This window comes from Agelaius phoeniceus, chromosome 4 (genome assembly GCF_051311805.1).
Source record: "Agelaius phoeniceus isolate bAgePho1 chromosome 4, bAgePho1.hap1, whole genome shotgun sequence".
NCBI lineage: Eukaryota > Metazoa > Chordata > Aves > Passeriformes > Icteridae > Agelaius > Agelaius phoeniceus.
The window spans coordinates 67,607,095-67,633,545 of record NC_135268.1 but is presented as its reverse complement, the minus strand read 5'-3'; the positions used below and the strand labels follow the sequence as shown (position 1 = coordinate 67,633,545).

Here is a 26,451-nt window from a genome sequence, read left to right as displayed (position 1 = left end):
AATCTTTGTTTACTGTGGTCTCACCTGGCATTTTGATTAATGTCCCCACCACCACTCTTGTCGTGATTTTGTTACCACTGGGTAGACATTATACCCCAATTAAGAGCCTGAAAAAAAGTACTGTTATTGTTCAGCTTGTCCAGCAGGCAGAGGTGAGGCTGGTGCACAAGTTAAGCATGGCCCAGTGATGTTCTCTTGTAGCAAAGACAATTGAACAGCACTCTGGGTTGCCCTGGGATCAGCAGCAGCAGCAAGCAGCAGAAGGGAGGTCATCCAGCCTCTCTGCTCAGCACTGGTTAGACCCAGTGGAGTGCTGTGCCCAGTTCTGGGCTCCCCAGCAGACACAAGGACTTGTGGAGTCTCCCTGTACTTGGAGATGCTCAAAACCAGACTGCAATGGGAAAGATCCCAAGTAACCTGTTAGGGGTGAGCCTGCTTTGAGCAGGGAGACTACACAAGTTCCAGAGATCTGAACCTCAACCATTCTGTGATTCTGTTCCTCTGCTTGTGGGACAAATGGCTGAGGCACCCTTTGCTGTTCTTTGGGAAGGCTGAAGGAAGCAGCTTTTTCCAGTTCAGTTGTAGCTTGGGGATCCCAGTTCAACACTTTCCAGTAGCTGTTGGACCAGTCTTGGGAGCAAGTCTCAGCTTGCCTGATTGAAGTTTCTTGTGTGGCTCCTGAATGGGAGAGACCTGCAGAGCTGCCAAGGTGCTTCATGGGTGAAGCGGGTCAGAAAGGATTCTGCTTCAGTGACCACAGGGAAACCATTAAATCATCCCAATGTTTGAGCAAACTGTCTGCTCTGTGCTATTGGCAAAGATTAACTGTGTGCCATAGTGTACAATTCTAGTAGTTTTTGATGGTCTGTGACAAATTTTAGGCTATTTTCTAAATTAATTACCTCCATAGGAATGATAGGCTATAAAATCTTGTAATAGAAGACAAGTGCTTAAAAACCATTATTATAAACTAGGAAGCAAACAGAATGGAAAGCAATGCTGGATGTAAAAAAATATAGGGAAATTTTAAATATCAGAGTTAAGAACTTGCTCAAGTAAGGAATAACTTTGGGCATAAGGCATTTATACAGCATAAAGTTATGGCAATATAAGAAATAAATTCCAAACATTAAATATTTGTTATATGCCTTTAAAGAAAAGTAGTGCTGCTTAGGAAAGTAAACCAGAATGTGTCTAAGATTAAAATAAAAGCTGACAGTCAAAGACAGAAATGTTTGTGCCAAAGTAAATATGGGGTAGGGGCATTCTATTGTGGTCTGTTTTCTTGATGTCTTCTGGCTCCATAATGATGTGAAAAACAGTTTGGATTGAAGATACAAACTAGATGTTATGGGTTTTTTTGTTGCATATGAATAAAACTCATCAGTATAGGCTTATTAGAATAAATGGAATCAAAATAAGGTCATTATTGCAGTATAATGCCACATCAATATAAAAATGTCTATTTTCATCTGCAGATTCATATTTTCAGCTAGCTGGCAAGGTTGTCTGTTAACTTCAATTTTGTTATTTCATGTTCTGCTATACTGCTATCTCATTCCAGTGCCATTAATTGATATGCAAATTTAGTTTAGGAAGAGGGGTGTTCCAGTAGGAAGTTGGTTTCTGTTTGTAGATAAATTTTATAATTAAGCAATGTATGTGGTACTTAGTGTACTGTTTCTGGAGGTGGTGGGGTTTAAAATTGTATTTGTTTTTCCAGCCCTTTCCTTAATAGGCTAGGAAGAAAAAATAAACATGTAAAGTGTCTTTACATTCTTTGCTTAATTATGTATAGCTGTAGTGATTTTTGCCTGTAGGATTGAAAACAAGCCCAGATTCTGAAGCTTCCAGTCTCCCTTATCATATGCTGTAAATCCTCTTTCCATCTCTGCTTAGCTTATTTTAGTAAAAGAATGTATCTCCTTGCCTTACTGCTCAAGCTGTACAAAAGCTGTACAAGTGGCAATGGTTTTTCTGTGAAGGATAGCATAAATTCAACCTAATTCTTGGTGTGTTGGGGCAGGGAGCAAATTTTTCAAAAATCTGTGATCCACTGAGGAACAGAAGAGTTACTGCACCCTGGGCAGGGTGGGCAGTGACACTGTAATGTGGGCACTTAAATGCTTTAAAACTTGTGAATTTCACCTTAAATCAGGGATTGAGTATATCAATTAAAATTCTGCCAATTAGTGTTCTTAGATCAGTAATTAAGTACATGCATCATCCCTCAAGAAACTTCATTAGCCCTTTGCATTCATACCACAGTGTGCTTTTTGCTTTTGAGAGCTGAGGGGTGGGGGGGAAATGAGTATTCCATTGACTTGAGGAGTTTGGTCTAGACATATGACCATTGTCAACACTGATTGGTATTAGAAGGGCTTCTTGACACTTCAAGTATTGACAATTGACGCAGTCCCAAAAAGATAATCATTTTCTTGAAGTGGGAGTTCAGGTCTCCAGTTATTGTCAGTGGTTTCCTTCCTGAGCTGAACTTCTACATCTGTGGTAATGGTTATTCACTGGAGAATGTCAAAACAGGACAGATACTGAAAAGACATTCTAAAAAAAAGTATTTGTCTTTCAAAGTAGTAAATACATTTATTTTAAAAAATTGATTTTGTTTAAATAAGGAATAGTAATCATCAGAAAAACTGATTATCTTCCATTCTTCTCTCCCTCCCATTTGGTCCAGTTAGTCTTTTTTACTGCATCATTGCAGCTTCAGTTTTTGTAAAACTGTTTCTGGAGGGATTAGCCTAACTAGAAAAGGTACCTGCTACAAATTCAAGCGTGTTCCACTCTCTTAATTTTGTTACAGAAAGCTGTGAAATCTTATTTGATGTCCTGTGGTATAAAAGAAACTTGAATTCTTAAAGTCAAGCTTCATGGCTTTTGACCAAGTATCTGATCTCTTCTTTTTCCTATTCTATATCAGTGTTCCTATTTTCAACCCCAAAGCTGAATGTTCTTGCCTTGCTTTAGAAAAGTGTTCCTCAGCACTGTGATATGGATCCTTCAGCTGACACCTCAGTGGAATGCTGCTAAGGATTTCTGTCTGCTACGGGGCAAAATCTTCCTGAAGCTGCTCTTTTTGAAGTAATCCATTCCCTGAATAGCTGCTTCCATTTGATAACTCTCTCAGAAAATGGGAGATGGAAAATAACCTGCACATTTGAGAATCACAAAAAGGAGCAGTATTAAGTCTTAACTCTAAAGTTAAAAGCTGAATAAACACATTTTTAACAATCATACAGATGTACCTTTATCCTCCTTGTTAAGATGCATAGTCTGAGAATGGCTTGTAGGCAAACACACACGTATGTATTAAAGTAATTAATCAGAACACATTTATATTCATAACAGTTCAATTTCAAATAGGTAAATAATATTCATCATAATGCTTGAATGTATTATTTACTTTGCTGTCATGCAGAACATAGCCAAGCTGACTTTCCAGATGCAGGCTGAATGGTAAAAGGTGTCTTTTGCCAGAAGCTATTTGTGTCCCTCTCCTGTGACTTGCTTTCCCACACTAGAGATGTTACAGGAAAACTCTGTATGAAGGAACTCCTCAACTGGCATAGCTGATTTAAAGGTGCCAGGATTTTAGCTTGTGCTGCTTGGAGTTACCTGCAGCACCAGGCTATAGAGAGCTGCTTGAAAACTCCTTTAAATGTGTTTTGGCTGTACCTAGTGTAGGCATGGCAACTTTGAGTAGATGGGTGTAATGAATGTCTGGGTGTGTTCATCTGAATTTCAAAGTGCTGCAATTCCTGCACAGCCTTACATCTGCAGTTTGTCTCAAGAAGCATCTTGAGGAATTAGAATTATGTAAATGTGGAATAGTCAAGATCGAAGCAGATAACAAACTTCCTCATTATGAATCATTTGACACTTCAAAAGCCAACAACATGAACTGTGCTGTGATGTTCAACATCTTGGTTTTTTCAGTCTGTTTAGACAAAGTGGGTTACCTGTAGTGTATCATAACTGAGCTAATTTATTACAAAATACTTACTCTGGAAGGCTGGTGATGCAAGAAAAATTCTTGAATTTAAATTTGATCTAAATGGGGAATGGTGTTATCACCTGGAAATTACCCAAGAGTAGAAAGGTTTGGGTTTAGTTATGCCTCTTCTTACTGTCCTTTCTTCCTGCCAGACATTGCTTCAAAGTATAAATCTTACCTCACATTTAACACTTGCTCTTACTGCTGTATTAGATAACAGGATGATGTTTTGTTAGAGAATATGTGTAGCTGCTAAGACAGACTGATCCTGCATGAACAAAAGCTGCAGGGCTTGTGCTCCACAAAGCAATGGGTGCCTCTCCTCTGCTTGAAGAGGCAGAGACAGAAAATGAAGCACTTTTTTTTCTGCCCAATGATGCATCTTAAGCTCTAGAGGCTTTGTCACACTACTGTAGTGTAGTCATTTATTACTGTACTTAGCATGGTATAACATGCTGATGGGTAAAGGTGCAGCCATTTGCTGAGCTACAAAAATTGCTGAGGCAGGAGCAGAGGATGCATTGGGAAAACAGACTGCTAATAACCAGCCTCAGTGCTTGCTCCAACTCTGAGGCTCTTCCAAGCAGCTTGTGTCCTTGAGTGAAAGGAGATGGATGAAACACTGCTTTGTGCTTGGCTCTGGAGCAGCCAGTGCCAGGATATGGATAGTTTTGGTGACCACATTTTAGAGAGTTATTGGAAAAACTGGATGGAGGGAGAGGATGACTGGAAAAATCTTATGGGTAGGTACTTTGGGTATGTGTGAGAGCAGAGGTCAAATACCAAGGAGTTTTGTAATCTAGTCAGAAAAATTGAAGTTGGACATAAGTTTAGAACATGAATTCATCACTAGAACTAATTAACAAAAGTACCAGTATCCTCTCTAATGTTTTACAAAGACCCTGCTCTTCTGACAGACACTAAGATCCTGGGATCCTTCAAAAACAACCAGGCAGGACTAAAAGGTCTGTGCTATGCTGGGGCTATGGAAGATGCTCTCATGTGAAAGCTTGACTGTACACCATGGGCACTGTGTTTATTCTGTAGACAAAAACATTTCTGGCTCTTCTGTTGATGAGTCTGTGGTTTGGCTGTCTGTTTTTGCATTTTTCCCCAATAAGTAGCTCTGCAGCTGCCTTTGAGTAGGACCTTCTGTCAGTTACTCTCTCTTTAGTTTCTCTCTAATCCTGTTCATGTGAGTAACATTATAACACTTAATAGTAGCTTAATGATCTTCAGACAATGTTCTTTTACGAGCAGAGAGTAAGGAAACCCTTCACTGTTAATTTGTGCCCTACTTTAACTGGTCTTCAGTAATTGTGGTGTTGCTGTATTGTCACCACCTATGCCATTATTTTCTTAATTTGTGTCTCCCTTCAATGTTAGTGCACTTCATACATACCCTGAGTTGACTTTGAAGAAACTGTTACTCCAGCAGCCTTTTATTCCTGCCCTTGTATAGGAGCAGAGGAATTGGATTGTGGTCCCAATTCCTGTTACTGCCATCACAACCACCTGCACTGTCCCCCTCTTCACCTGTACCTGATTTTTGCTTCCTGCACTTGTTTTCAAGTAGGCAGTGTGTCTGTGCTGTTCTCCAGGCTTCCTGCTCCTGCCAAGTGATGCCTCTTTCACTGTTTCCCACTGTGGAAATACACTGATCTCTTCTTTCCCAGCTGCTCCTGTGGTCTTACCTTGTAACTCCTTGTGTTTGCCTTCTCCCTGAGTTGTGTAAGAGCAATCACTGCCTGACATGATGCCTGCATTTGCTGTGTGTTCATCACAGGGGAAGTTTTAACAAATGAATAGATTAATACACAAGACTAAATTGACCTCTTCATTTGCAACTGTTCATTAGTGCATTTCTATTTCACTTCCATAGAACTAAATTATACTGAAGGTTGTGTTGCTGTGTATGAGTAGTCATTTAAATCTTAACACAGCTTTTTCTGAAGCTGTTGTTTGAGTGATCTAAGTGTTTATTGTATTTCATATACAAGTAGTTTACCATGCTGCTGAACACTGAAGTGCATCAGCAAAGGCTTTTTTATGAGGATAGTGCTCTTATGCATGTAATGTGTGCAGATAGATAGATAGTCAATCTTATTAAAGCTGTTATTGGTACATACTCTTGGCAATGAGCCATTGATAGCTTGAGGCATACTGGCCTATTTTCAATTTCATATTGATGCTAGTAAGCAATTAAAAATAAACAATTTGCATTTTGAAAAAATATATAAACAGTATCTTATGATATTATGTATTACTTGTTTAATACAACAAATAGCCTCTTTTATGATGCTTTTTTCCACAGCGGAAACTTACTTTTCTACAAAATGCTGCCTTTTCTCACTGAATCAGATCTTTTATTTTATCTTGTTTAAGACTAACATTTAGTTTTTGATTAATTAATCTTGTTTTGAAAATAGCTTATAGGAGATTTGAAAATATCAAGTATGGGGTGTTCTATTACCCATTTCTGGTTGGTTTTGAGCCCTGTTAAAAGATTCACATTTCTAATTGGAAATATTCTGGGAGTTAATACATAAATGTTCATATGAATTATAAGGGATTTTATCACACATTCCTTCTGATAGCTTTCCAGACTTGTGACTGGAGATCTCATAAAGTAAAAGTACTTCAGCTCATGTGCATAGTGAAGACCACTGGAGAGGAATGACTTGACTTGATTGCTCCAAATTTTAAAATGTTAGATAAAACTCCTCATGTGAACACTACATGGATTTCTGTAGTTATTTTACTACTGCAGAAAAGATGTTTTTGTTCTTTTTAAGTAATTTCCCATATGATCTCATGCAAAGTTGCTATTTTTGTTGCATCTGGTGCTGAAAATTCTGAGCAGCTTTCCTGGTGAATTTAGAGCCACACATGTAGAGCTCTGTTTTTTTTCCAGGACATGCTGAATTCTCTTAATTGTGCACAGTCTAAAGTTACAGCCTTTGTTGGGCTTTAAATTCAGTTTAAATTCACATTTTCATATATATTTGCCAGTTTGGTTCACAACTTTATAATAGATGTAGCTGTGTTTAATTTTAAATTCATGTGAAGCTTATATATCTGCCAGTTAAACCAACTTACCTAACTGCCTTTATACATACTTTATCATTATTTCACAGCTATTATTCTTCACAATATTTTTGTGAATCACTTTTTCTTTTCTGTGACACAACCACTTAAATTCATTAAATCCTGGACCCATTTTCCTTGTTCTCTTAGTTTTGGTGCTTCAGACGAGTGTTCATTTTTGCTGCAGTCTTTCTCTCCAGTGAGGACAGGCCCTGCTGAGGAGGGCACCCTGGCAAGGAGTGAGCTGGGCCCATGAGAGCTTGGGCCCATGAGAGCTTGAGCCCATGAGAGCTTGAGCCCGTGAGAGCTGGGGCCATGAGAGCCGGGCCCGTGAGAGCTGGGGCCATGAGAGCCGGGCCCGTGAGAGCTGGGGCCATGAGAGCTGGGGCCCGTGAGAGCTGGGGCCCATGAGAGCTTGGGCCCGTGAGAGCTTGAGCCCGTGAGAGCTGAGGCCCATGAGAGCTGGGGCCCATGAGAGCCGGGGCCGTGAGAGCCAGGCCCGTGAGAGCTTGAGCCCATGAGAGCTGGGGCCCGTGAGAGCTGGGGCCCGTGAGAGCCGGGCCCGTGAGAGCTTGGGCCGTGAGAGCTGGGCCCGTGAGAGCTGGAGCCCGTGAGAGCTTGGGCCCGTGAGAGCTTGGGCCCGTGAGAGCTTGGGCCCATGAGAGCTGGGCCCATGAGAGCTGGGCCCATGAGAGCTGGGCCCATGAGAGCTGGGCCCATGAGAGCTGGGCCCATGAGAGCTCAGCCCATCAGCTCCTGCTCCCACTCAGCAGAGAGTCCAGAAGCTGTTCAGAGGAGGGGGTGTGCATAAACGTGCTTGGGATGTTCTTACTGAGAACCCATCTGAGCAAATGGGATCCAGCTTTTATGTTGGCCAGGAGTATGTATCTAGTAATCATCATCATAAAGGCATCCTTATTCCTCACAGTATTTTATACCTAATAATTGGAGTTCTGTACAGAATCATAGGGTTGGTAACCTCTCTCCCTGGAGGCACTTGCAGCTTAAAAAGAAGCAGTGATATTTTAAAAGCTATATATATGTAAATCAGGCAGAGCACAGGGTGATGGATAGCTGTATTCTTGTTTAAATAAGTATCTCTGCTTTCACTAAAGTGACTTCAGCCTTCATGTGCAGTTTTCTCTAATAATAAATGTCTTTCTCTGGAGTTTTCACTGTTGTAATGGAATTAAATAGTTCTTTTATGATAAAGTTTACCCAGTGTTGAGATAGTTACCCTTGTAAAACCTGGTTAGTGACTGTTGTACAGAAGGGAAAGTTAGTTCACTTTAGTCCAATACCAGTTTTTTAAAGCAGAAATTATAAAATCCATGTGGCACTCCCTGGTTTGTACTGTGCTTTCCCCTTGAGTGTCTGGATAATTGTTGCTAATACTTAATGGAGTGTATTCTCCTCCTTGAGACATTTTGTACTGAAAAAACACAGTACAGTTGTAAAATTAAATGAAAGTTTCATGTAAATCATTCTTCCTGCCCAACCTTAGGTATTGTGCATTTGTAATCAAGTGATTTAGGCAAAGTTGTGACAAGGCACAGGAGGCTGGAAATCTGTGCTAAGAGTTATGGTTTGATCCAGCACTGAAATCACCAGTGTGTGGGGTAGGGTTCTCCTGAGTTCTGCAGCACTGGCAGGAAAGTATTGCAGCCCCAGTTTCAGTGTGAAAGCTGAAAGTGTGAAATGAAGGGAGATGTTACTGTTATAAAGAGGGTAATTAAAGAGTTTAGAATTCCTTTTTAGTTTATATACAAGTCAGAAAACATTTGCAATGGTGCTGAATACTGTGTCATTTCAAAGGGGAGCGTGTGGCAACAGATTTCTTGCTTCTGCTTTTCCTGCACCTGCAAAATCAAGTGGCAGTATTTCTGTAAAATTGTGTATTTACATTTACTCAATTTTATATGTAAATTATATAAGAGAGGCACTTTGTAGCAGCCTGTGAAATCTTAATCCTGTTTTAGGAGCTGAGAAAGACAATGTGTCTGTATGGTCTGCAGCCTGTACATCTTGGAATTGCAGAATACTTTCAGAAAGCTATTCAAGATTGGGGTCTAAACAGGGATTTTTTTGACTGGAACATGAGACACTTGTTACAAATGCTAAACTGGTTCCTGCCCATCCAAGATGAAGCAGAGAAGTTTGCTCCTGACTGGGCTGTGTAGCAGAGCTGGGCTAGTTTTGATAAATCCTCCTTTCTTCTGTTTCCTTAGTCCTAGCTAAGGAAGAAGCACCAAGAGCAGGCACTACCAGGAAAGATAGGAAAGTATGATTGGATTAAAAAAGCAAACCTGTGTGGCATGTGGGGTTTTTAAAGGTTTATTGCCTAATTGTATCTTAGTATTTTTGTAGTAATCAGTCTGCATGATTAAGGCTTCTAGCTACTTCTAATCAAATGCAAAAGCTATTCCTGTCTCTACAAAAGGATTTCTTAATGCCTTTTTTATATTGTTCCTTAACTTTCTATCAAGTCAACAGAGAAGAAAATCCTATTTCTTGATGCCATTTAAATGTAATTGTTGGTTCTGAAAGAAACTCTTTTAATTTAAAATGTTCTCCTCTGTTTTCTGGATACATACTGCCTATTTAATAGAGAAGGCTGCCAAGCTTTGACTTCTTTTGGCAGCCACGAATCTAATTAGCATTTCTGTTACATAGAACCTGTTTCATTTTAAATTTTCAAATGCAATGTAGAAATTCTCTTTTTATTTAAGAGTTTTTTCTCCCTCAGCAGCAATTGCAGTCTTTTTGCTCATAGTAGGGGGCTGCTATACCAACACCTGATTGATAAATACAGATAGCTGGGATTCTCTTACCAGCTCATGGGCTTATAACAAATGCTGCCCTTATGCTTCTTTATGGGTTTTTTTTTAATGAAGCTTAAACTATAAAAAACTAACAAATGAGATTAAACCAGTGATTTGTTTCTGCTTAGCACATCCAGTCCTTTTTTGATGTAAAAGCCAATGCTTTTGTTTTAATTTGGTGTAAAACTAAATGCTGTTCACTAAGAGAGCACATAGCTCAAATAAGCTTGAGGAGATACATGGAGATGTTATTGTTTGTAACTTCAGTGGAATTGTCTTTGCACTCAGCAGCTGTATGGAAGGCAAGCAGGATAATTCATATGACTGCATTATGTGTTAAGCTACTTACACAGATGGGTTGATGGGCAAGAAGTTTTTAAATGGTCACCTTATCATGCACAGGGGAGTAATGCACTTTCTTTCCACTTGAGCATATCATCAGGAAAACTTCAGCCCAGCAAAAAGATTCTTCTCATGTTCTTGTAGGAATACTTTAAAAATACTGTTGTGGAATGGGTTGGCATTCTTTCAGTCCATTTGCCAACACATTGATAAAATAGATAATTTTTTTTTTCAACCCTAAGGGTATGGGAAGAGCCCATTAAAGTCCAATCTCAGTGTTGTTCTGTAAACTTGTAGCTGTCTGAATTCTGAGCTCAGTGTGACTTACCTGGATTTGATACCAGTAGAGCTGCAGGAGGCCCTTTATTCTTTTGATGGTAAATGGTTTTGTTGGTCATACAACCTACAAAATAAATGTTAATGTTTTGGTTTTCAAATTCAAATAATGAGAGAAAGATTTAGTAAAAGCTGCAAGCTTTGCTACAATTTAGAAATACATGTGGCTTGTGTAAATTTCTGTAAATAACCATTCTGATAACCCTAACATGATTTAGTTCACTTTCCCAATAGTATTAGACTTCCTGTATTTATAAGGAAAAGCTGGCTAATGAAATGCCAGATGTGAATGTGATATATAGCTGATGCTAGTTCTGGTTTTCAGCTTTTCCTTTTGGAAGGTAGAATTTCTAAGATGAAGTATATTCAGCTGTTCTGACAGATTAAAATGCCATCTATTTCTGAGAGTGGTTTTGTTCACTAGAGCTATGGTAATATTTGTGATATTAAGCATGTCAATTATGAAAAAGTCTGCAAGACTTCTAGGTTTAATCTTTGTTTTCTTTTTTCTTTTGTTTTTTTTGTTTTGTTCTAGTTCTGTTATGTAACTAGACTCAGAGGTCTGTTGTCACTATCAGAACAGTCCAGTCCATGGAAATATCCTGTAATGTCTTTTTTGCAAAGTACAATTCTAAAATCCAGAAGTCCTGAGAACAAATTCTTTTGTATCTCTGTATTCCAGCTCAGTTGAAGAATTGTTGTGTAAAGTATGAGTACAACTTAACAACACCTTCCTTCCTTTTTTGTTTTTTGAAGGATTTGGTAAATATTGAGATGTTTTTGACTGCTAAAGAAGTGGAAGAGTCATTGGAAAGACAAGAGACTATGACTTGTTTGGCTTGGTGTCATGACAACAAATCCAGACTCAGAAAAATGAAGGTATGAAAATACAACATTTTGCTTCATCTATTGTCTAAACTACATGGATGCTGGATGTGGTCAGTATGTTTTAAATTACAGGTCTTGTCTAAAAGTAAGGACAGTAAGTATAAAATGTTCTTACAAGGCATAGGTAGTTGGTCCTAAATAGGCTCACAAATGTCAGACCTGGAAGGGAGTGATAGGTCATCTTCTGGATTCAGTGTTGTCTCAACAAATTGTACTCAAATAAAATACCATACTCAGTTGGGTTTAGTGTAATTTGAAAACAAAGGCAGAAATATGTAGTGTCTCTATGCACATAAACTGAAATTTATAATTCTGTGCATCCTGCTGAGACTTTAACTCTTAAGAATGAAATTAGGTGAAATTAATTGGTAATCTCTGCTCTCACGTTTAAAATTTCTGAGAGAAATTTGATGCAGATTTTAGTCTTAGTAATTTTTAACTCTTGAATATAAGAGGACAGAACTTGAGAGTAAAGAATTCACTTGCTGTGAGTAAATACAGAAACAAAAGTTGGAATCTAATCAAGCAATGAACACAAAGAGTCTTCCTCAAGCCATCGAGTACCATGAGCTGAACCTGCTGTGTACTTGTTGCTCTGCAGTCCACTTAAATTTCCTTGTGTCTTAAATTATGCATTTCAAAACATGCTGTAATCTTTATAGGGCTTGCAAAAATCTGGTTTAACTGATATTTACCAAAATCCCTGCCTCCCTTAAAGAAGTTTTTATCTTCTTTTTTTAAACTAAGTGCTTTCTTTAACCAAAAATGTTTGAGTGCACTTAACAATAAACAAGGAGTGACATTCTCTGTCACTCAGGGGCACCAAACTGAGAACGAGCCAGACACAGGATGCAAAAGTCAATTGGGCAGTGGTTACTCTAGAGAAAATGATGGTCTTGTTATGGAAACCATTAAAGGAAAACCAGAATTGGTATGTAAACCACATTGCATAATTATACTGCTAAAAAAATCCCCCTTGTGTAATCTTAAAATGTTAAATAATACAAGACATATAATCTGAATGTCTTACTTTTTCATCACCAATTTTCAACAAGCAGTAAATAAGGAAGAATCTTTTTTGAAAAACAAAATACAACAAAAATCTGTTTCTGCAAGCCCTATGCTTTTTTCGTTTTCTTTTTTTGTTTCTTTTTTAATCAAACAAAAACCAAAGCTAAGGCTGTGAGAGATCAGAGTTGGAAGAAGAGAAATTCCTATACTTCTTTTTGAAACACAAACATTTCTGCTGCTTCTAGTTGCTTAGCTACTCATCACTGTTCATGTTCTCAAGTCCCAGCCACCACCTACCTGAACACAAGCCTTATCTAAAATCTAAACTGTTTGGTGGCCTGGGAAAGCAGTCATGTAATCTTTACAGATGTGAGCTATCTGAAATCTTGTGAAGAGCTGCTGTGGGATTGTTTGAAGGTACACAGAGTTGGAATATGCATCATCTGATTGTCCAGGACTCTCTGCTTCTAGTTACACTTGTCTGCAGAACCCCTGGGGCCATTGGCTTGCACCTTACTTGAAAATTCATTTGTTTGACATGGGGGTTTTGCTATGGAAACATCCTAGCAAAAGAGGAAGCTCTGGGATCTAGTATCATTAACAATTAAAAAGCTTGATCAGATTTTTAGTAGAAACAAGCTTATTTAAAATTCTAGATGAGGAGTTTTGTAGATTTGGTTAACAAGGTATTTTGAAATAGTCCTATGGAAAATCTCAAGAGGAGAAATTTTGATTTTCTACTAAATCTGGGCTTGAATATAGAAAAATGCATATTTGGAAAATATTTTTTTCTGTTCCTTAAACAGGTTCATTTTAATATATGAAAGAATGCATCATTTTTATGTTCAAATGACTTATGTTTTAAATCTTAAATCAGCAGTTGTTGCAATGTGTGCATTAGTCACTTGAGGCAGCTAACTGATAGAAATTTGGAGTTGCTCAAATTCCTGCTGAAGACACTGAGGAATTTTGATGTGTCTGTGTTGATGGACAATAAACAAAAGGCAACTATTCATTAGAAACATGGTTGAAGAAAAAACACTCAGCAAGTGGAGTAGAGGAACACAGGGAATAGAGTTCTTTACATGATTCAGAACACTTTGGGGTTTCATTATTTTCAGAAGGTAATAAAACAGTTGACTGTGTCCCTATAAAGAAGCATAGTGATTTGTTCTTTTATGGGGGAAGATCTTTTTCTTTTTAATTCCACATATTCAAAGTTTTTTTATAGATTTTGTGAACTGGTGATGGAATTTGATTTAAAGGGACACTCTCAACTTCATTAGGCTTCAGATTTTACCTTTTTCCATAAACAGGTAAATACCACTTGGTTTTGTTGTTTGAGACTTGTTTCCAGCATGGCTTTTAGATGTTTGACAAGAGGAGTGGGATAGAAGCTTGAAGAAAGGCAGGGAGGGAATTGCAGCAACTTAAACTTTGTGCTGGTTTTTGTTAATACTGGGGTTTTTCAAAAGACATTCAAAGGCTTGATTCTTCCTTGCAGTCTTCTGGGTAGACCTGTCTAAATTAGCACATAGCCCCAGACTCCTGCTGACTCTACTACTTTAAATTGTGAGAAAGTGCAAGGAAACCACCTATTACTCTCATTTGTGTCTCAGGTAACAAGGCTTTCAGTCATTAGGAAAAAGTTCATCCCTGCTGAAGTTTTACAGGAGGCAAGAGGAGGAGGATTTTGTTTGCTTTTATGGAATTCTGTGCTGATCTTGTCTGTAGAGTCAGCATTTCAACTTTTTTTGCATGAATGCCTAAAAGCAAGCAAACCAGGTTGCATGTTATTAACACTTTGTTTTTTGTTGTGCACACACAGTCGTTAACAAACCATGCGGTGCAGCTTTGGCACCATCTAAGACCCTGTCTTGTCTTTCATCTCAGAGCTGTCTGGAGTTCAGCCTAAGGATTCAGGAATTCATTGAACTCATTCGACAGAACAAGAGACTGGATGCTGTGAGGTATGAAATTAGGATGCTTTCCAAACAGTTTTCTTAACAAGATGGTATTATGCTTCATTAGAAGCATGTGATTATTGTTGCAACACCCAGAAGCCCTGTAAAGCCTTGAAGGGTCTCCCCTGGTATTGTCATCAGTCTTTGGATTTAAGCTGGGCTTGGACTTCCTTTAAAGGCAAAGTGTCATTCCACAGATGCACCTTCTTAAAGAATTGGTGTTGTCCCTGAAACTCTGTGTCTTATTCTTCAAAATCAAGGTTTAGAAAATTAACCTGTTTTAAAAATGAAATGGATTTTCTGGTAGTATATAGTGTAACATATAAATATAAATTCATCCTTAACTAATTTTCAGGAGGTACAGCTTGCTTCTCATGGCAATTCATTACAGTTTTAATTACCAGAAATACAAAAAGGTTAATGAAGCCTTCATCTAAAGCTTTAACATTTCAATTTTGACTGATTCTGCTTTGCTATCTTATTAAACTTTTTGTTCTGCAAGTTACCTGCAAGGCCATGTTCACCCCTGTATTGATGCCTAATTTAGAGTTCTGTATGGTTGTGGGTGGGAGAGGGATGAGCTGTGTTATGTTTTCCTCACTCCATTCTTCTGGCTCCAAATGAGGAAACCAAGTCAATATCAATTTTTACCTGTTGTGAAGTAGTTCAGTGGGGAGTACAGAGAGAAAGCAACAATGCCCAGTGGGGTTGTGAATCAGTGCCAGAAGTGCAGTCACACCTCAGCACTGCCTGACTTAACCACCAGAGAGTTTTTTGACAATGCTTTCAGTACCAGCACATGAAGCAATTTATACATCCAAGTTAATGGTCCTGATTGAAGGTGGAATAATGTTCCAGGATAACACTAGTCTTGCTGAAATAAGTACAATTTTGGTACTGGGACAAAGAAATGCATTGATAATTTGATAAGCAATGACCTTGCCAGCACCAAAGAACGGTGCAGGTGGCAGAGCTACTGGAGCTTACATGTGCACAAGGGAGGGAGAACTCTCAGCAGGTTCTGTTTTGTAAGAATATTTAAGCCTAAAGAGAGGTGAGAAGTTCATGGCCCAACATGAAGCTTTGCTGATAAATCCTGATAAGAACACTGTTGCCACATAATGTTTCTGTGTTAAGGAAGTTGCAAGTTCTGCTGCCTTTAAACCCAAACTAGGTACTTCAGAAACTGAAACTTGTATTTGTGGCAGAGCTGATTTTTTGGTCAGAGCAGCACAGAGGTACAGAAAACTACCATAATGTATTCACAGACTGAAAACATTCTAGCATATTCCCAAATCTAGATGGAGAAGCTCTCCTGCAGGGCACAGTTTTAGGGTTATTTTCAGGGTTTATTTCTAATTTCATTCAGATGCATGGCTTGCTTTGAGCTAATATCATTCCTACTTTGCCCTACTTGCACTTAAATCATCTTTGCTCTGGTCCCAGCCAATGCAAATGTGCAATCTGATAAATTCCAGCTAATTTTCATGTTAATAATTAAAACCAAACATAATTAAAAACAAAACCTACAAGCTAGCATTTAGATATGTGCACTTACCCTTTGATAGAGTTATCAAATCCTAAGGAATTGTCAAGTACTTAAGAAAAGGATGAAAGAGACTCAGCTCCATTATCTGTCTTGTGAAGCCCATGGTGCTCTTTATACCAAATGAATACTGTGCCTTTAGCTTTATTCTCAGTTTGTTTCTTTGCCAAGTGTGCAGTCATGCATCTTAACAATGAGTAGTCCATGCTCTAAAAACTATTTTCTTTGAGCTACAGCTTCCTTATGTAGCTTGGAAACTAGAGGGCAGGCACAGAGCTGGAATAAGGAAATAGGCTGAGAACTGGGACAAAGCAGATAAGGTCCTTCTGTATTTTATTGTTAATGGATATTTATTTCCCTCTCATCCCTTTTCCACATCAGAAGTGGTAAAATTTGCAAGCTGTCAGCCCTCAAGAGGACACAGCATGCATTGTGTGGAATAACCTGTGTGAGGTTTACAACCTAAAGCTCCTGTCTATATGGCAAACAAGGCATCCATACTGAGTGCTGTTGGGGTGAAGTGTGTATATTCCATGTACCTGCTGAAATTCAGGGCTGGCATACATTTTACACTTGGCAATTATAGGTTGCCACTCATGGCAGTGCTGCTTTAACTTCATAACCAATTCTAAAAGGAAAAGGAGCTGTGGAAGTCTTTCTGTATCTTAACTGACTCCTTTCTAGGAGGATGAGTTTTGATTATTTTGTACATTCAGACTTCAGCATATCAATGCTTCCTGTCAATAATGTGGCTTAAAAACTGTAAGTTTTTACCATTGCATTCTACTTTGTTTCAAAGTAAATAAGTAATGAATAAGGGAGTACCTTTGGGGAGGCGTGGCATAAATCTCATTGCTTCTAGCAAACCCTTGCAACTTGTGGTTTTATTAGCTTGCTTCTGTTAAGTGCCTGCAGCAGGATTCTTTCAGTATTGTGTCTGTGGTGCAATAAATAGGTCAGGCATCCATTAGAAAGCAGAGAAAGAGGCTGTTTACCAAGGAGTTTCCTGTATGAGTGGAACTGGGGGAACTGACATTTTGTTAAAACGCAGCTGGTGTTTAAATAAGTTTGAAAGCTTTTGCTGCCTGCTGAGAACCTCTGAAGTGACATTGCTTTTACATTAAAATTGATGTGAACCTTAAAATTATACATCTTATTTAATAAGTGTAGCTTTTTAGAATGAGCACAAACAGGCTTTCCTCTAAGGTACCTTATCAGAGTAGCCTTGAAAGTGCAAGTTTCAAGAATGTAAAAAACTGTTCTTGAATACAAAGAGTAAATCTCTTAACCTTAAATATAACACAGTTTTTTGCCTAGTATCATTAGCCTTTAACTCTGTCTCTAGGGCTTTTTTGTCAAATTTGTACCTACTAAAGTAACAATGAATGACTGATGACACCAATTTCACACTTTTGGAGCTCTCTCTAATTTCATTCTGGGAAATCTGACAGCATTTTGATATTTTGCTCTTATGCAATGCCAGAGATACACAAAGCTCTCAGCTAAAAGCTTAGCAAAACATCATGTGCACTCCTTGTTCTGGGAATACAAAGGACAAAAAGGAGTAAATAATAGCTGATGGTGGGGAAAATGGCTACAGTCTATCATTTTAGTCAACTTCCCTCCTACAAGAATGAATGAACAGTATTTTTTTTAGTGGGGTGCAGTTGAACAGGGGTATAAATGTACTTTTAAGCCATTTGAGTATAAATTCTGCTGGTTGTTATAAGGGTTCCACATAAAGGTATTCAGGCATTGCCCAAAAAACTGAGTAGAAACAAGTCCCTTCTTGGTAACACCTTATATTAGTGTTCAGTTATTGCTACTGCCCAATAAATATGTTTGTTTTTATCTTGAGGCACATGTAGACATATAAGCTGGACATTGCAAATGTGGATCCTTTTGTAACAATTTAGTGAACTGTAGGTCTTCAAGTCTTTGTAAATATTTGTCAAGTACAATATGTCAGCTGTACCTGTGTGGGCTGGAGGGGCACACAAAAGATGATGAACTTTGTCCTTGCAGAGTTTACAGGATCATTCTGGGATTCGAAAAACAAAATTTTCTACCTATTACTTAGATCTGTCACAGGAATTTAGTGACTTCAGGGATGGTCTATTGTCAGGATTTAAAAAATATTTTCCTGGAAAATTCAGCCCCCTGCCTTAGCTATAGAGACTCATATGTGCTAATGGTGGTAAAAACATTGCAGTTAAGCATTGTAATGTTCACATAGACCTCAGGAGCCAGCCAACACTTGCACAGAGATGGAATTAGCTGAATGACAAGGAAAGGGGTGAATAATGGCATGAGGGCAAATAAGGTATAATTCCACTGTTGTGCATTCCCAAGTAACTTACAGTGTCTTGCTTCCCAATCTAAAAAAGACTTGAGTGCTATGAATTAATGCATTTACTTCACCTTTGAAAGATACCTTGCTCCATTTTAACTTCTCAGTGGAGGGAGTTCAGCCATAGCATGCAGACCTTGAGCCTTGAGGGAAACCTTCCTTGGTTTTTGGGGGATTTTTGGAGGTTTTTTTTGTTTTTTTGTAAAGAACAAAGTCAGGAGATAAAGACTAACACAAGGTCACTATAGAAAACCTAACTCATTGTGGCTGAACCCAAATCAGCCACCACATCCCAGTGTGTTCAGTACTTTGCACATGATGAAAGGCTGATGGCAGGGAGGAGAGCCTCAACCCTAACCAGGCTGTGCAAGCTGAAGTGTCACTTCTGTTTCACCATCACAGAAACAACTGCACTCTGATCAGTTTTTGTGAGAAGATTTTTTCCCCCTTTTTTTCTCTCATGCATGCACAGATAATCTCAGCTGGTAGAGCTGAATTTTTTTGTTTGCCTAATCTGTATTTGCAAAAGCTCTCAATTTCATCTGCAGCTCTCCACAGTTGTTTTAGCTTTCTTCCAGTGTGTCCAGGCTGTCTCTTCTCTCAGGCCCAGGGGGTTTGTGCTTTTGCCCTCATAACAGTAATCACCTGAGGAACAATGTTTACATTCCTGAATTGCTCACCCAGCATAGGAAATTGGGTGGAAACATTCTGTCCTACATAACTTCCATTGCTTCCTGGCTTGGGTGGGAGAGGAAGTGGGAGTACTGAAACGCTGCTAAAGTGACTGTTCTCATGGTATTGATGACCTCAGTGTACTTGTCAAATTCAGAATTGAAAAAAAAAAAAAAAACTTGCCTAGGTTCCTTGGTTTTGTTATTCAAGCCATGAAATGGGCATTTTGAAAATACTGTCTATTCCTAAAAGTAATTTAGGAATTAATAAAAGACTCTTCAAAAGTTAAAAAAGAGTGAACTCTTAGTGGAGGACTTGAGAGATGACTTGGTATCTTCCCTGCAATACAAACTGTGCAGAAGTCACAGTGTAGGGAAAATTTTCTTACACTTATGCAATGCCAGGAATTCAGTGTAATGCTGGCTCCATACTGAGCCTGCTACATCTGTGCACCACTGAGAACAGGAGCTTTTAGCAGAAATGCTGAACCAAACACCCAGTTTATATGCTGAAGGTCTTCCTGCACACCTCCACTCCAACTTGAGAATTACTGCTCTTGGGAAGACTAGGCTGGGGAAACTTTCATTTGGCTTTTAAAGTAGTGCAATATCCTCATAATCTGGTAATAATTTTGTGGTTTCATACTATTTCCCGAAAAATATTTACATTTGTATTTTTTATTTAAATATGTTTCTGGTAATTTTGTCACTTATTTCAAATATCCAAGCTTTCAGTCATGTGTGTATCCCTTACAATCTGTATGTGTTAAAGTACAAAAATTTATACTGAAGTTCTAATAAATTTTTTATTTTCCTGGCTAAAAAAAGGTGCTCTTTACTAGGTGTTTTCTATTACATTGCCCTACAATTTCTTGTAGTCTGCACAGAAAGTGATACTGTCTTCAGGCCTATACCCCTGCCCCCAAAAAATCATTTATTCAAAATAAACATTGCAGTTATTTGAACACTCTTGATGTATAATGGGTTTGGAACAGCTGATTTTCAGCCTGCCTTTGTCTCACTTCTGAGTGCATGCCAGAGGAGTGTCATACACTGAGCCTGCATGAGCAGAGACATTTCTTCTAATAATCATGGTTGTTTTAGTTCTAGGTGAGGCAAGACTTCACATTACTATAAAAAGATTCTGGTTTCTAAGAAATTCAGTGTAAAAATACTAATTCTTAGTCATTCTTGCATTCCCATTTGCAGGATGTGTTTTTTCCAAGTCCTTTAAATGTACATAGAGCACTCTTGGAGTTCATATATTGAGAGCAGAATCTGTAGGTTTTCTCTGAAGTCTTCTATAATTAAGTGAATTTACTTGATTTGGGGACAAGGCTGTCTAATAAAGTATCAATTCTCTGTTTCAGACATGCAAGAAAGCACTTCAGTCAGGCTGAGGGGAGCCAGCTGGATGAGGTTCGACAGGTGATGGGAATGTTGGCCTTTCCTTCAGACACTCATATCTCTCCCTATAAGGTAACATTGAAATTCTGTGCTGCAACACAATATTAAAACAGATGTTTCAGTTCTTTTTTCAGCACAGGAAAATACATTGACAATATCAAGATAAAGGGTTTTTTTAAATTTTACTTCCTAAATTCCACCCTTTGTAAGAGTTCTTAATTTTAGTAACCAGTTCTTGTACATTAATCCAGAAAGTATTTGTATTGTTTCAGTTGGATTGTAACAGTAACATGGATTCACTGAGCTAGGCTTACCATAAACCCAGCATTAGAGATCTGTGGGGCTGGAAGCACAATAATTAAATGTACAGCAAGAGCAGAAGATGGAGAAGTACAAAGGAAAAAAAAAGAGAGAGTCTTGTTCAGCATACAAAACTATGGCTTTAATATACCAGCAGCAGTTCTTAATTCTACTTCTCACATTATTGTTGTTGCAGTGGTTGGGATGAAGAAATGAAGGATAATTTGAATGATGTGAAAGCAGTATTTTTCTTCCTTAAAATAAGTTTTCATTTATTTGGATTATGCAATTTAATGTAGATATTAGTGGTAATATCTAGATCTAAATTTAAATCAAGCAAAATTCCCAGATAGCTGTTTGTACAGACTTAGTTCTGTGGTCATGTGCCAATTCACTTTTTAACTTGCCTTTGGAGGCAGAAGGTAGGGAAGAGCTGAGTTGTCAAAGCAAGACAAGATTTCCATGAAATGCCAAGCCAATATGTGGCAGTGCCAGTATAAACACATTTTCTAAACATGATGATGAAATCATGGTTTAACAAAACAACCACACCAAAAAAACCCTGAAACGAACAGCTCACAGAATCAATATGAGTTTCTTTGCTCATCCCAGAGTCCTGGAAGGATCCTGGTATTTTACATGCTAGATTTGATCTAAGTTATGAATGTAAATGATAGATGTGTTAGAAGACTTGACTGTAAGATAGAATTTATCAATATTTTAGTAGTTAGAAAGAAATAGGAAATAAGAATCCTGTATTTTATTCTAAGGGCTGGTTTGGATGGAGTGTTTCAATGAGGGAGAACAAGGAGAAATAGCTGGGATTGTTCCACATACAACCATACAATGAAAGCAAATTCCCTAGTACTTATGGATATGACTTAAAACATTCTAGCTTATGGAAGTTAAGTTTTGAATTCTCTAATAATTACCTAGTTCACCACAATTACAGCACATGGTTGTTTGGAGTTACCTTTAGTATCTTGACTGTGCATTCTCTGTGCATAAATGGCTTCCTAAAATGCCTTTTAGGTAAATTATTTTTAAATCTCTGACAAAGTTTGTGAGATCATATCTCTAACCAACTGATTTTTATTATTCCAAGGAAAGAAGCATCCTCTATAACCAATGAACTAGAACTTTCTCTGGCTTTTCCTCTGTCAGGATTTTAAGGAAAACATTCACTGTTGTGGCAGAACAAGCTGTTTTCTTTGATATCTGTTGAACAATCTTATGTTCCTTTGCCTTCCACTAGACCAGATTTCTTGGAGCCCAATCCAGCCTGGTCTCCAACAGTAGAATCATTGAACTGTAAAGGATGGAAAAGGTCTCTGAGATCATCCAGTCCACCCATCAACCCAGAGTCACCACTAAACCATGTCCTTATCTGCCCTGTCCCCACATGGTTTTTCTGCAGGCTAAACCCCCCCAGCTCCCTCAGCTGCTCCTCTTCAGGTTCTTCCCCAGCTCTGTGCCCTGCTCTGGAGCCACTCCAGCCCCTCAATGTCCTTGTGAGGGGCCCACAACTGAACACAGGACTTGAGGTGTGGCCTCAGCAGTGCAAAGTTCTACAGATGGCACATCCACAGCCTCTCTGGCAGCCTGGTCCAGTGTCTGACCACCCTGACAACAAAAAACTTCTTGCTAATGCCCAGTCTAACCCTGCTTTCTTTCTGTTTGAAGCCATTCATTCCCCTTGTCCTGTCACTCCATGGCCTTGTCACAAGTCCCTCTCCAGAGCTTGTGTAGCACCTTTAGGTGCTGTAAGGTGTCCCCAGATTGTTTCTCCTAGTTCCCTCAAAGTGTAGCATGCAGAGTTTGCAATATGATCAGTATAGTATCTATATGATAAATCTTATATAAAGGTAAATAAATATTGTCACTCCTCCTGACCAAAGTGCAGGTTATGGATACAAAGGATAACAAAGAAAGGATTAGGTGTCTGCCTGTATAGATGACACTCAGTATATTTTCAAAGGATCTTCTCTTCTTACATGATTCTTCAACAGCATTGCTTTTAAAACCCAATGTATCCTTGAACTGTGGGTTTAGTTCTTACTTCCATGAAAAGAAAAATCCTGACTTTTTGGTAACACAGCATTTTAAAGAATTTTGTCTCTAAATGAGTATCTTATGCAAGCTCTCTCTAACCTGGGGTTGTGGCAGCTTCTTCAAATTGACGTCTTTTTACAAAATTCTGTAAATATTATGTACTGTAATTGACTATCAGCAGAATTAGCCTGCCTTAAGTTAGAAAACACTTCTGACTTTTTGATATTAATGGTTCAGAGGCTGTAGAAGAAACATTCCACAGTACTAATGTTGTTTCCTATGTAGTCCAGCATTCTGAGAAACTAAATGGAAGAAGTACCCTCACCAGGATTTGCATATCTTGATTAGAACATTTTGTACATGACTGAGATTGAATATTGCTCCAGCTATTTCAAATAATACTTGTTTTAATAAAGAAGTGTTAAAAGGTACTTTTTAAACACTATGTATTGGGATGGCCACTTCTGGTTTGTGATGGGTTTGCACAAGTGAGTTTGGCACAATTTGTCACTCCCAGGCTTTTGCTCCCTGGGACAATTGGATTGAAAGCAACTTATAGTTGTGTTGTTTTTTAACAGGATCTCTTGGACCCTGCTCGATGGAGAATGCTGATCCAACAGTTTAGATATGATAACTACAGACTACATCAGCTGGGAAACAATTCTGTTTTTACTATAACACTCCAGGCAGGCCTTTCAGCTATAAAAACACCGTATCCTTTAAAGCAGATATTACTGGGAGTGAAAAAAAAGCCATGTGGGGGTTTATTTTTGGTTTCTGGAGGCTTTTCAGAGAGCTCAAATAAGAAATGTGACACTTCAATATTTTTGCTCGTCAGTTGTTTAAATGGGGTATAAATTGGTCACTATTAAATTAAGGGGAGATTATAATTAAGAGCTTTATGGTTTTTAAAAAGGGCATGCCCAAACAAAAATTTTAAGGTAAAATGTAACATTGTGTTTGGTTTGGCTGTCTTTTCATGTCTGAAATTATGAATATGCCTGCAAGGGTTACTGAGCTGGGTCAAAATTACTGGTTTTTAAGCACTTTAACACAAATTTACCTACCAGGTTTTATGTGAATATTCAAAAATAGCTGCATCTTTTGAAACTTCATTGGGTTTGTTGGGCTGGAGAAGGGCTGGTGCTGCTGGAGTGCTGCACCTCAGAAGCTGTACCTGTTCCAGACAGCTCTTGTTCCTTGAAACAGGGCAAACCCTTGATTCTTTTGTGTGGACATTAGACTTGAGTTAAATGTCCTTTTGCACTCTGTTACCTGGGCTCTGCTGGCACAGCTGACAATCTTCTAATTTTAAGGTTTCCCATACAATGGGAAGCTAATTATAGTTTCATGTGGTGATTGTTCCCTAACTTGCTGCTAACAGACAGTGTTATAAAGAGGATGGGAGCTCAAAAAACCCCGACTGCCCTGTGTGTAGCAAATCCCTGAACAAGCTGGCTCAGCCCCTGCCCATGGCACATTGTGCCAACTCCCGACTAGTCTGCAAGATTTCAGGGGATGTAATGAACGAAAATAATCCTCCTATGATGTTACCAAATGGATATGTCTATGGATACAATGTAAGTGTTGCAGTCATTGATTTGCTGAAGGCTAAAATAGCAGCTGCTAGAATAATTTGCTAGATCAAAATAAGAGCTTTATAAACTCAGAAGCTGGAAGAATACTTCTTGCAGTAATGGTTTTTTTTAAGGACTGTATATTTAGCTGCTTAAATTGGTCTTAATGAAGATATATTAATGGTCACATACCTAACTGTGTGAATTTATAACACGAGATCAAATGTCATTGGAAATCTTTCCCTCCAGAGAGCAATAATGTAGAATAAGTAACTTCTGGGGGCAAAGATGTTTTGACCTCAGACCACAACATTTTTTTAAATTAAAAGTTCATTTCCTAACCAGTTCAATAGTGCTTTGAATTACTGTTGTGAATATTATCTTTTGCCTTCCCTCTTTTTCAGTCTCTGCTTTCTATTCGTCAAGATGACAAAGTAATTTGCCCAAGAACCAAAGAAGTCTTCAACTTCTCACAAGCTGAGAAAGTCTACATCATGTAGGTCTGTAAACCACAGGATGAAGTGCCGCTGGAATTTTGACACAGTGTATCTTGGCATACCCTGTAAAGGGGGGGGCCTTAATGTGTGGCAAAGAAGCAAAAGCTGCCACCTTGGGGGGAGCAGACCTGTCGGTGGCATTATTGTTTCTTGCGACCAAAGATCAATGAGCAACAATAAACACTCTTGAAAGGAAAGAAAAAAAAAAAAAAAGAGAGGAATTATGACTTAAGTTTGTACTTGAATAAAATACACAAAAACAAATTTTGATTGTTAAGGTTTTGTAACATAAGGTTAAAAAATTGGACTCTTCTCAAAGAAAAGTACTTTCATCTTCTAAAGGATAGCTTTCTTTAAAGATGGACACTTGCACTGGGGGAAAACTTAGAACAGATTTGAAATTAAATCCATTTTTCTTCCCTCTTTTTCACAATTGTCCAAGACCCTTTTGTTATCAATGATCTCAGTACTACCAACGTGTTCTCCTTTAAGCTCCTCTTTGCCTTCTTTATGATCCTCTGGTGAAGTAATCCTGAACATGAATGATGTAACTTATTTCCATGGGAAGATATTTTTGATGTCTTTGACATGAGGTGGCTTCTCTGGAGGATCAAATAGGGACTGGTTTCAAGGAGTATGAAGTCTTTTTCCAAACCCAAATATTTTAAGGAGGTTGCATAAGTATCAAGAAGAACTGAGAACATTTCAGGCAAAATCCAATGCTTGTTTAAATGTTCTTTTTCCAGTCTACCATAGTGTTAAAGTCCTTCTAAAGTTATTAGTTATGTGCATAGGGTTCAATATGAAATCATTAGTGCTACTGCCTTATTTCTTGCTTTGAGAATGTACTCACATGACAATGAGCTGGTATTCTTAAGTGTTGGGCAAAGTTTCTGAAGATGCCTTGCAGGATGATTACATAATTTTAGGGTCTAAATAGTATTCATTACTGAAACTAATAGTTCAATTTTAACAACTGCAGAACACATCCTTATGACTTTTCAAAAGAATTAAACCATTGTAGTTTAAACAAAACCATATTGTAGAGGTTTGTATTTAGCGCTTATTTTTGCATGTTGATGTTGATTAGCTAATAAAAGATTGTAAATGTAAGACATGTTAATAAAAATTGTTTTCCATTTCTTGATTATATAAAATTAGAAAGCTGTTTTGTGTTTAAATGTAAAAAGAATTAACTCTCAGTGGCCTCTCTTCAACAGAGTGGAACTTCCACATATTGGTTTTTAGTGTTCTGCAAGATTTAAAAGAGAAAGAAGAAAACTAACAACACACATGCATACAAAAAGCCAAACCAAAAAACCCCAAACATTCCCCAGTAAACCAAAAAGAAATGCCATACAGCAACCATAAATGTCATTCTTCAGAGCATTTCAGTCAAATAGGTATTTTTGGTTTAAACTTTTCATATATGGCCAGTATACTCCAGGGTTTTTTCTGTCTCTTCTAGAACACTGCCTCTCACTGTCCTAGAGCCTTCCTGTTAATAAAATGTTGTGGGTGATGTTGGGTGGGGGTTTTCATGCTTTAAAGAATGCTAACAAAGCACAGACAAAGGACCACAACTTCTT

The 26,451-nt window shown here is 38.2% G+C and overlaps 1 protein-coding gene across 3 annotated transcripts in view; it reads left to right on the top strand.

The window, feature by feature from the left end:
• The window catches only part of MAEA (macrophage erythroblast attacher, E3 ubiquitin ligase), a 49,539-nt gene extending 23,564 nt beyond the window's left edge, over nucleotides 1-25,975 (top strand). For all 3 annotated transcript variants that reach the window (XM_054633758.2, XM_077177828.1, XM_077177827.1), the window contains exons 4-9: nucleotides 11,356-11,478; nucleotides 14,392-14,468; nucleotides 20,400-20,508; nucleotides 23,367-23,500; nucleotides 24,173-24,368; nucleotides 24,770-25,975. In XM_054633758.2, coding sequence (XP_054489733.1) covers nucleotides 11,356-11,478; nucleotides 14,392-14,468; nucleotides 20,400-20,508; nucleotides 23,367-23,500; nucleotides 24,173-24,368; nucleotides 24,770-24,865 — 735 coding nt within the window. In that variant the 3' untranslated portion in view covers nucleotides 24,866-25,975. The remainder of the gene's footprint in view (nucleotides 1-11,355; nucleotides 11,479-14,391; nucleotides 14,469-20,399; nucleotides 20,509-23,366; nucleotides 23,501-24,172; nucleotides 24,369-24,769) is intronic.
• Nucleotides 25,976-26,451: the final 476 nt, after the last annotated feature.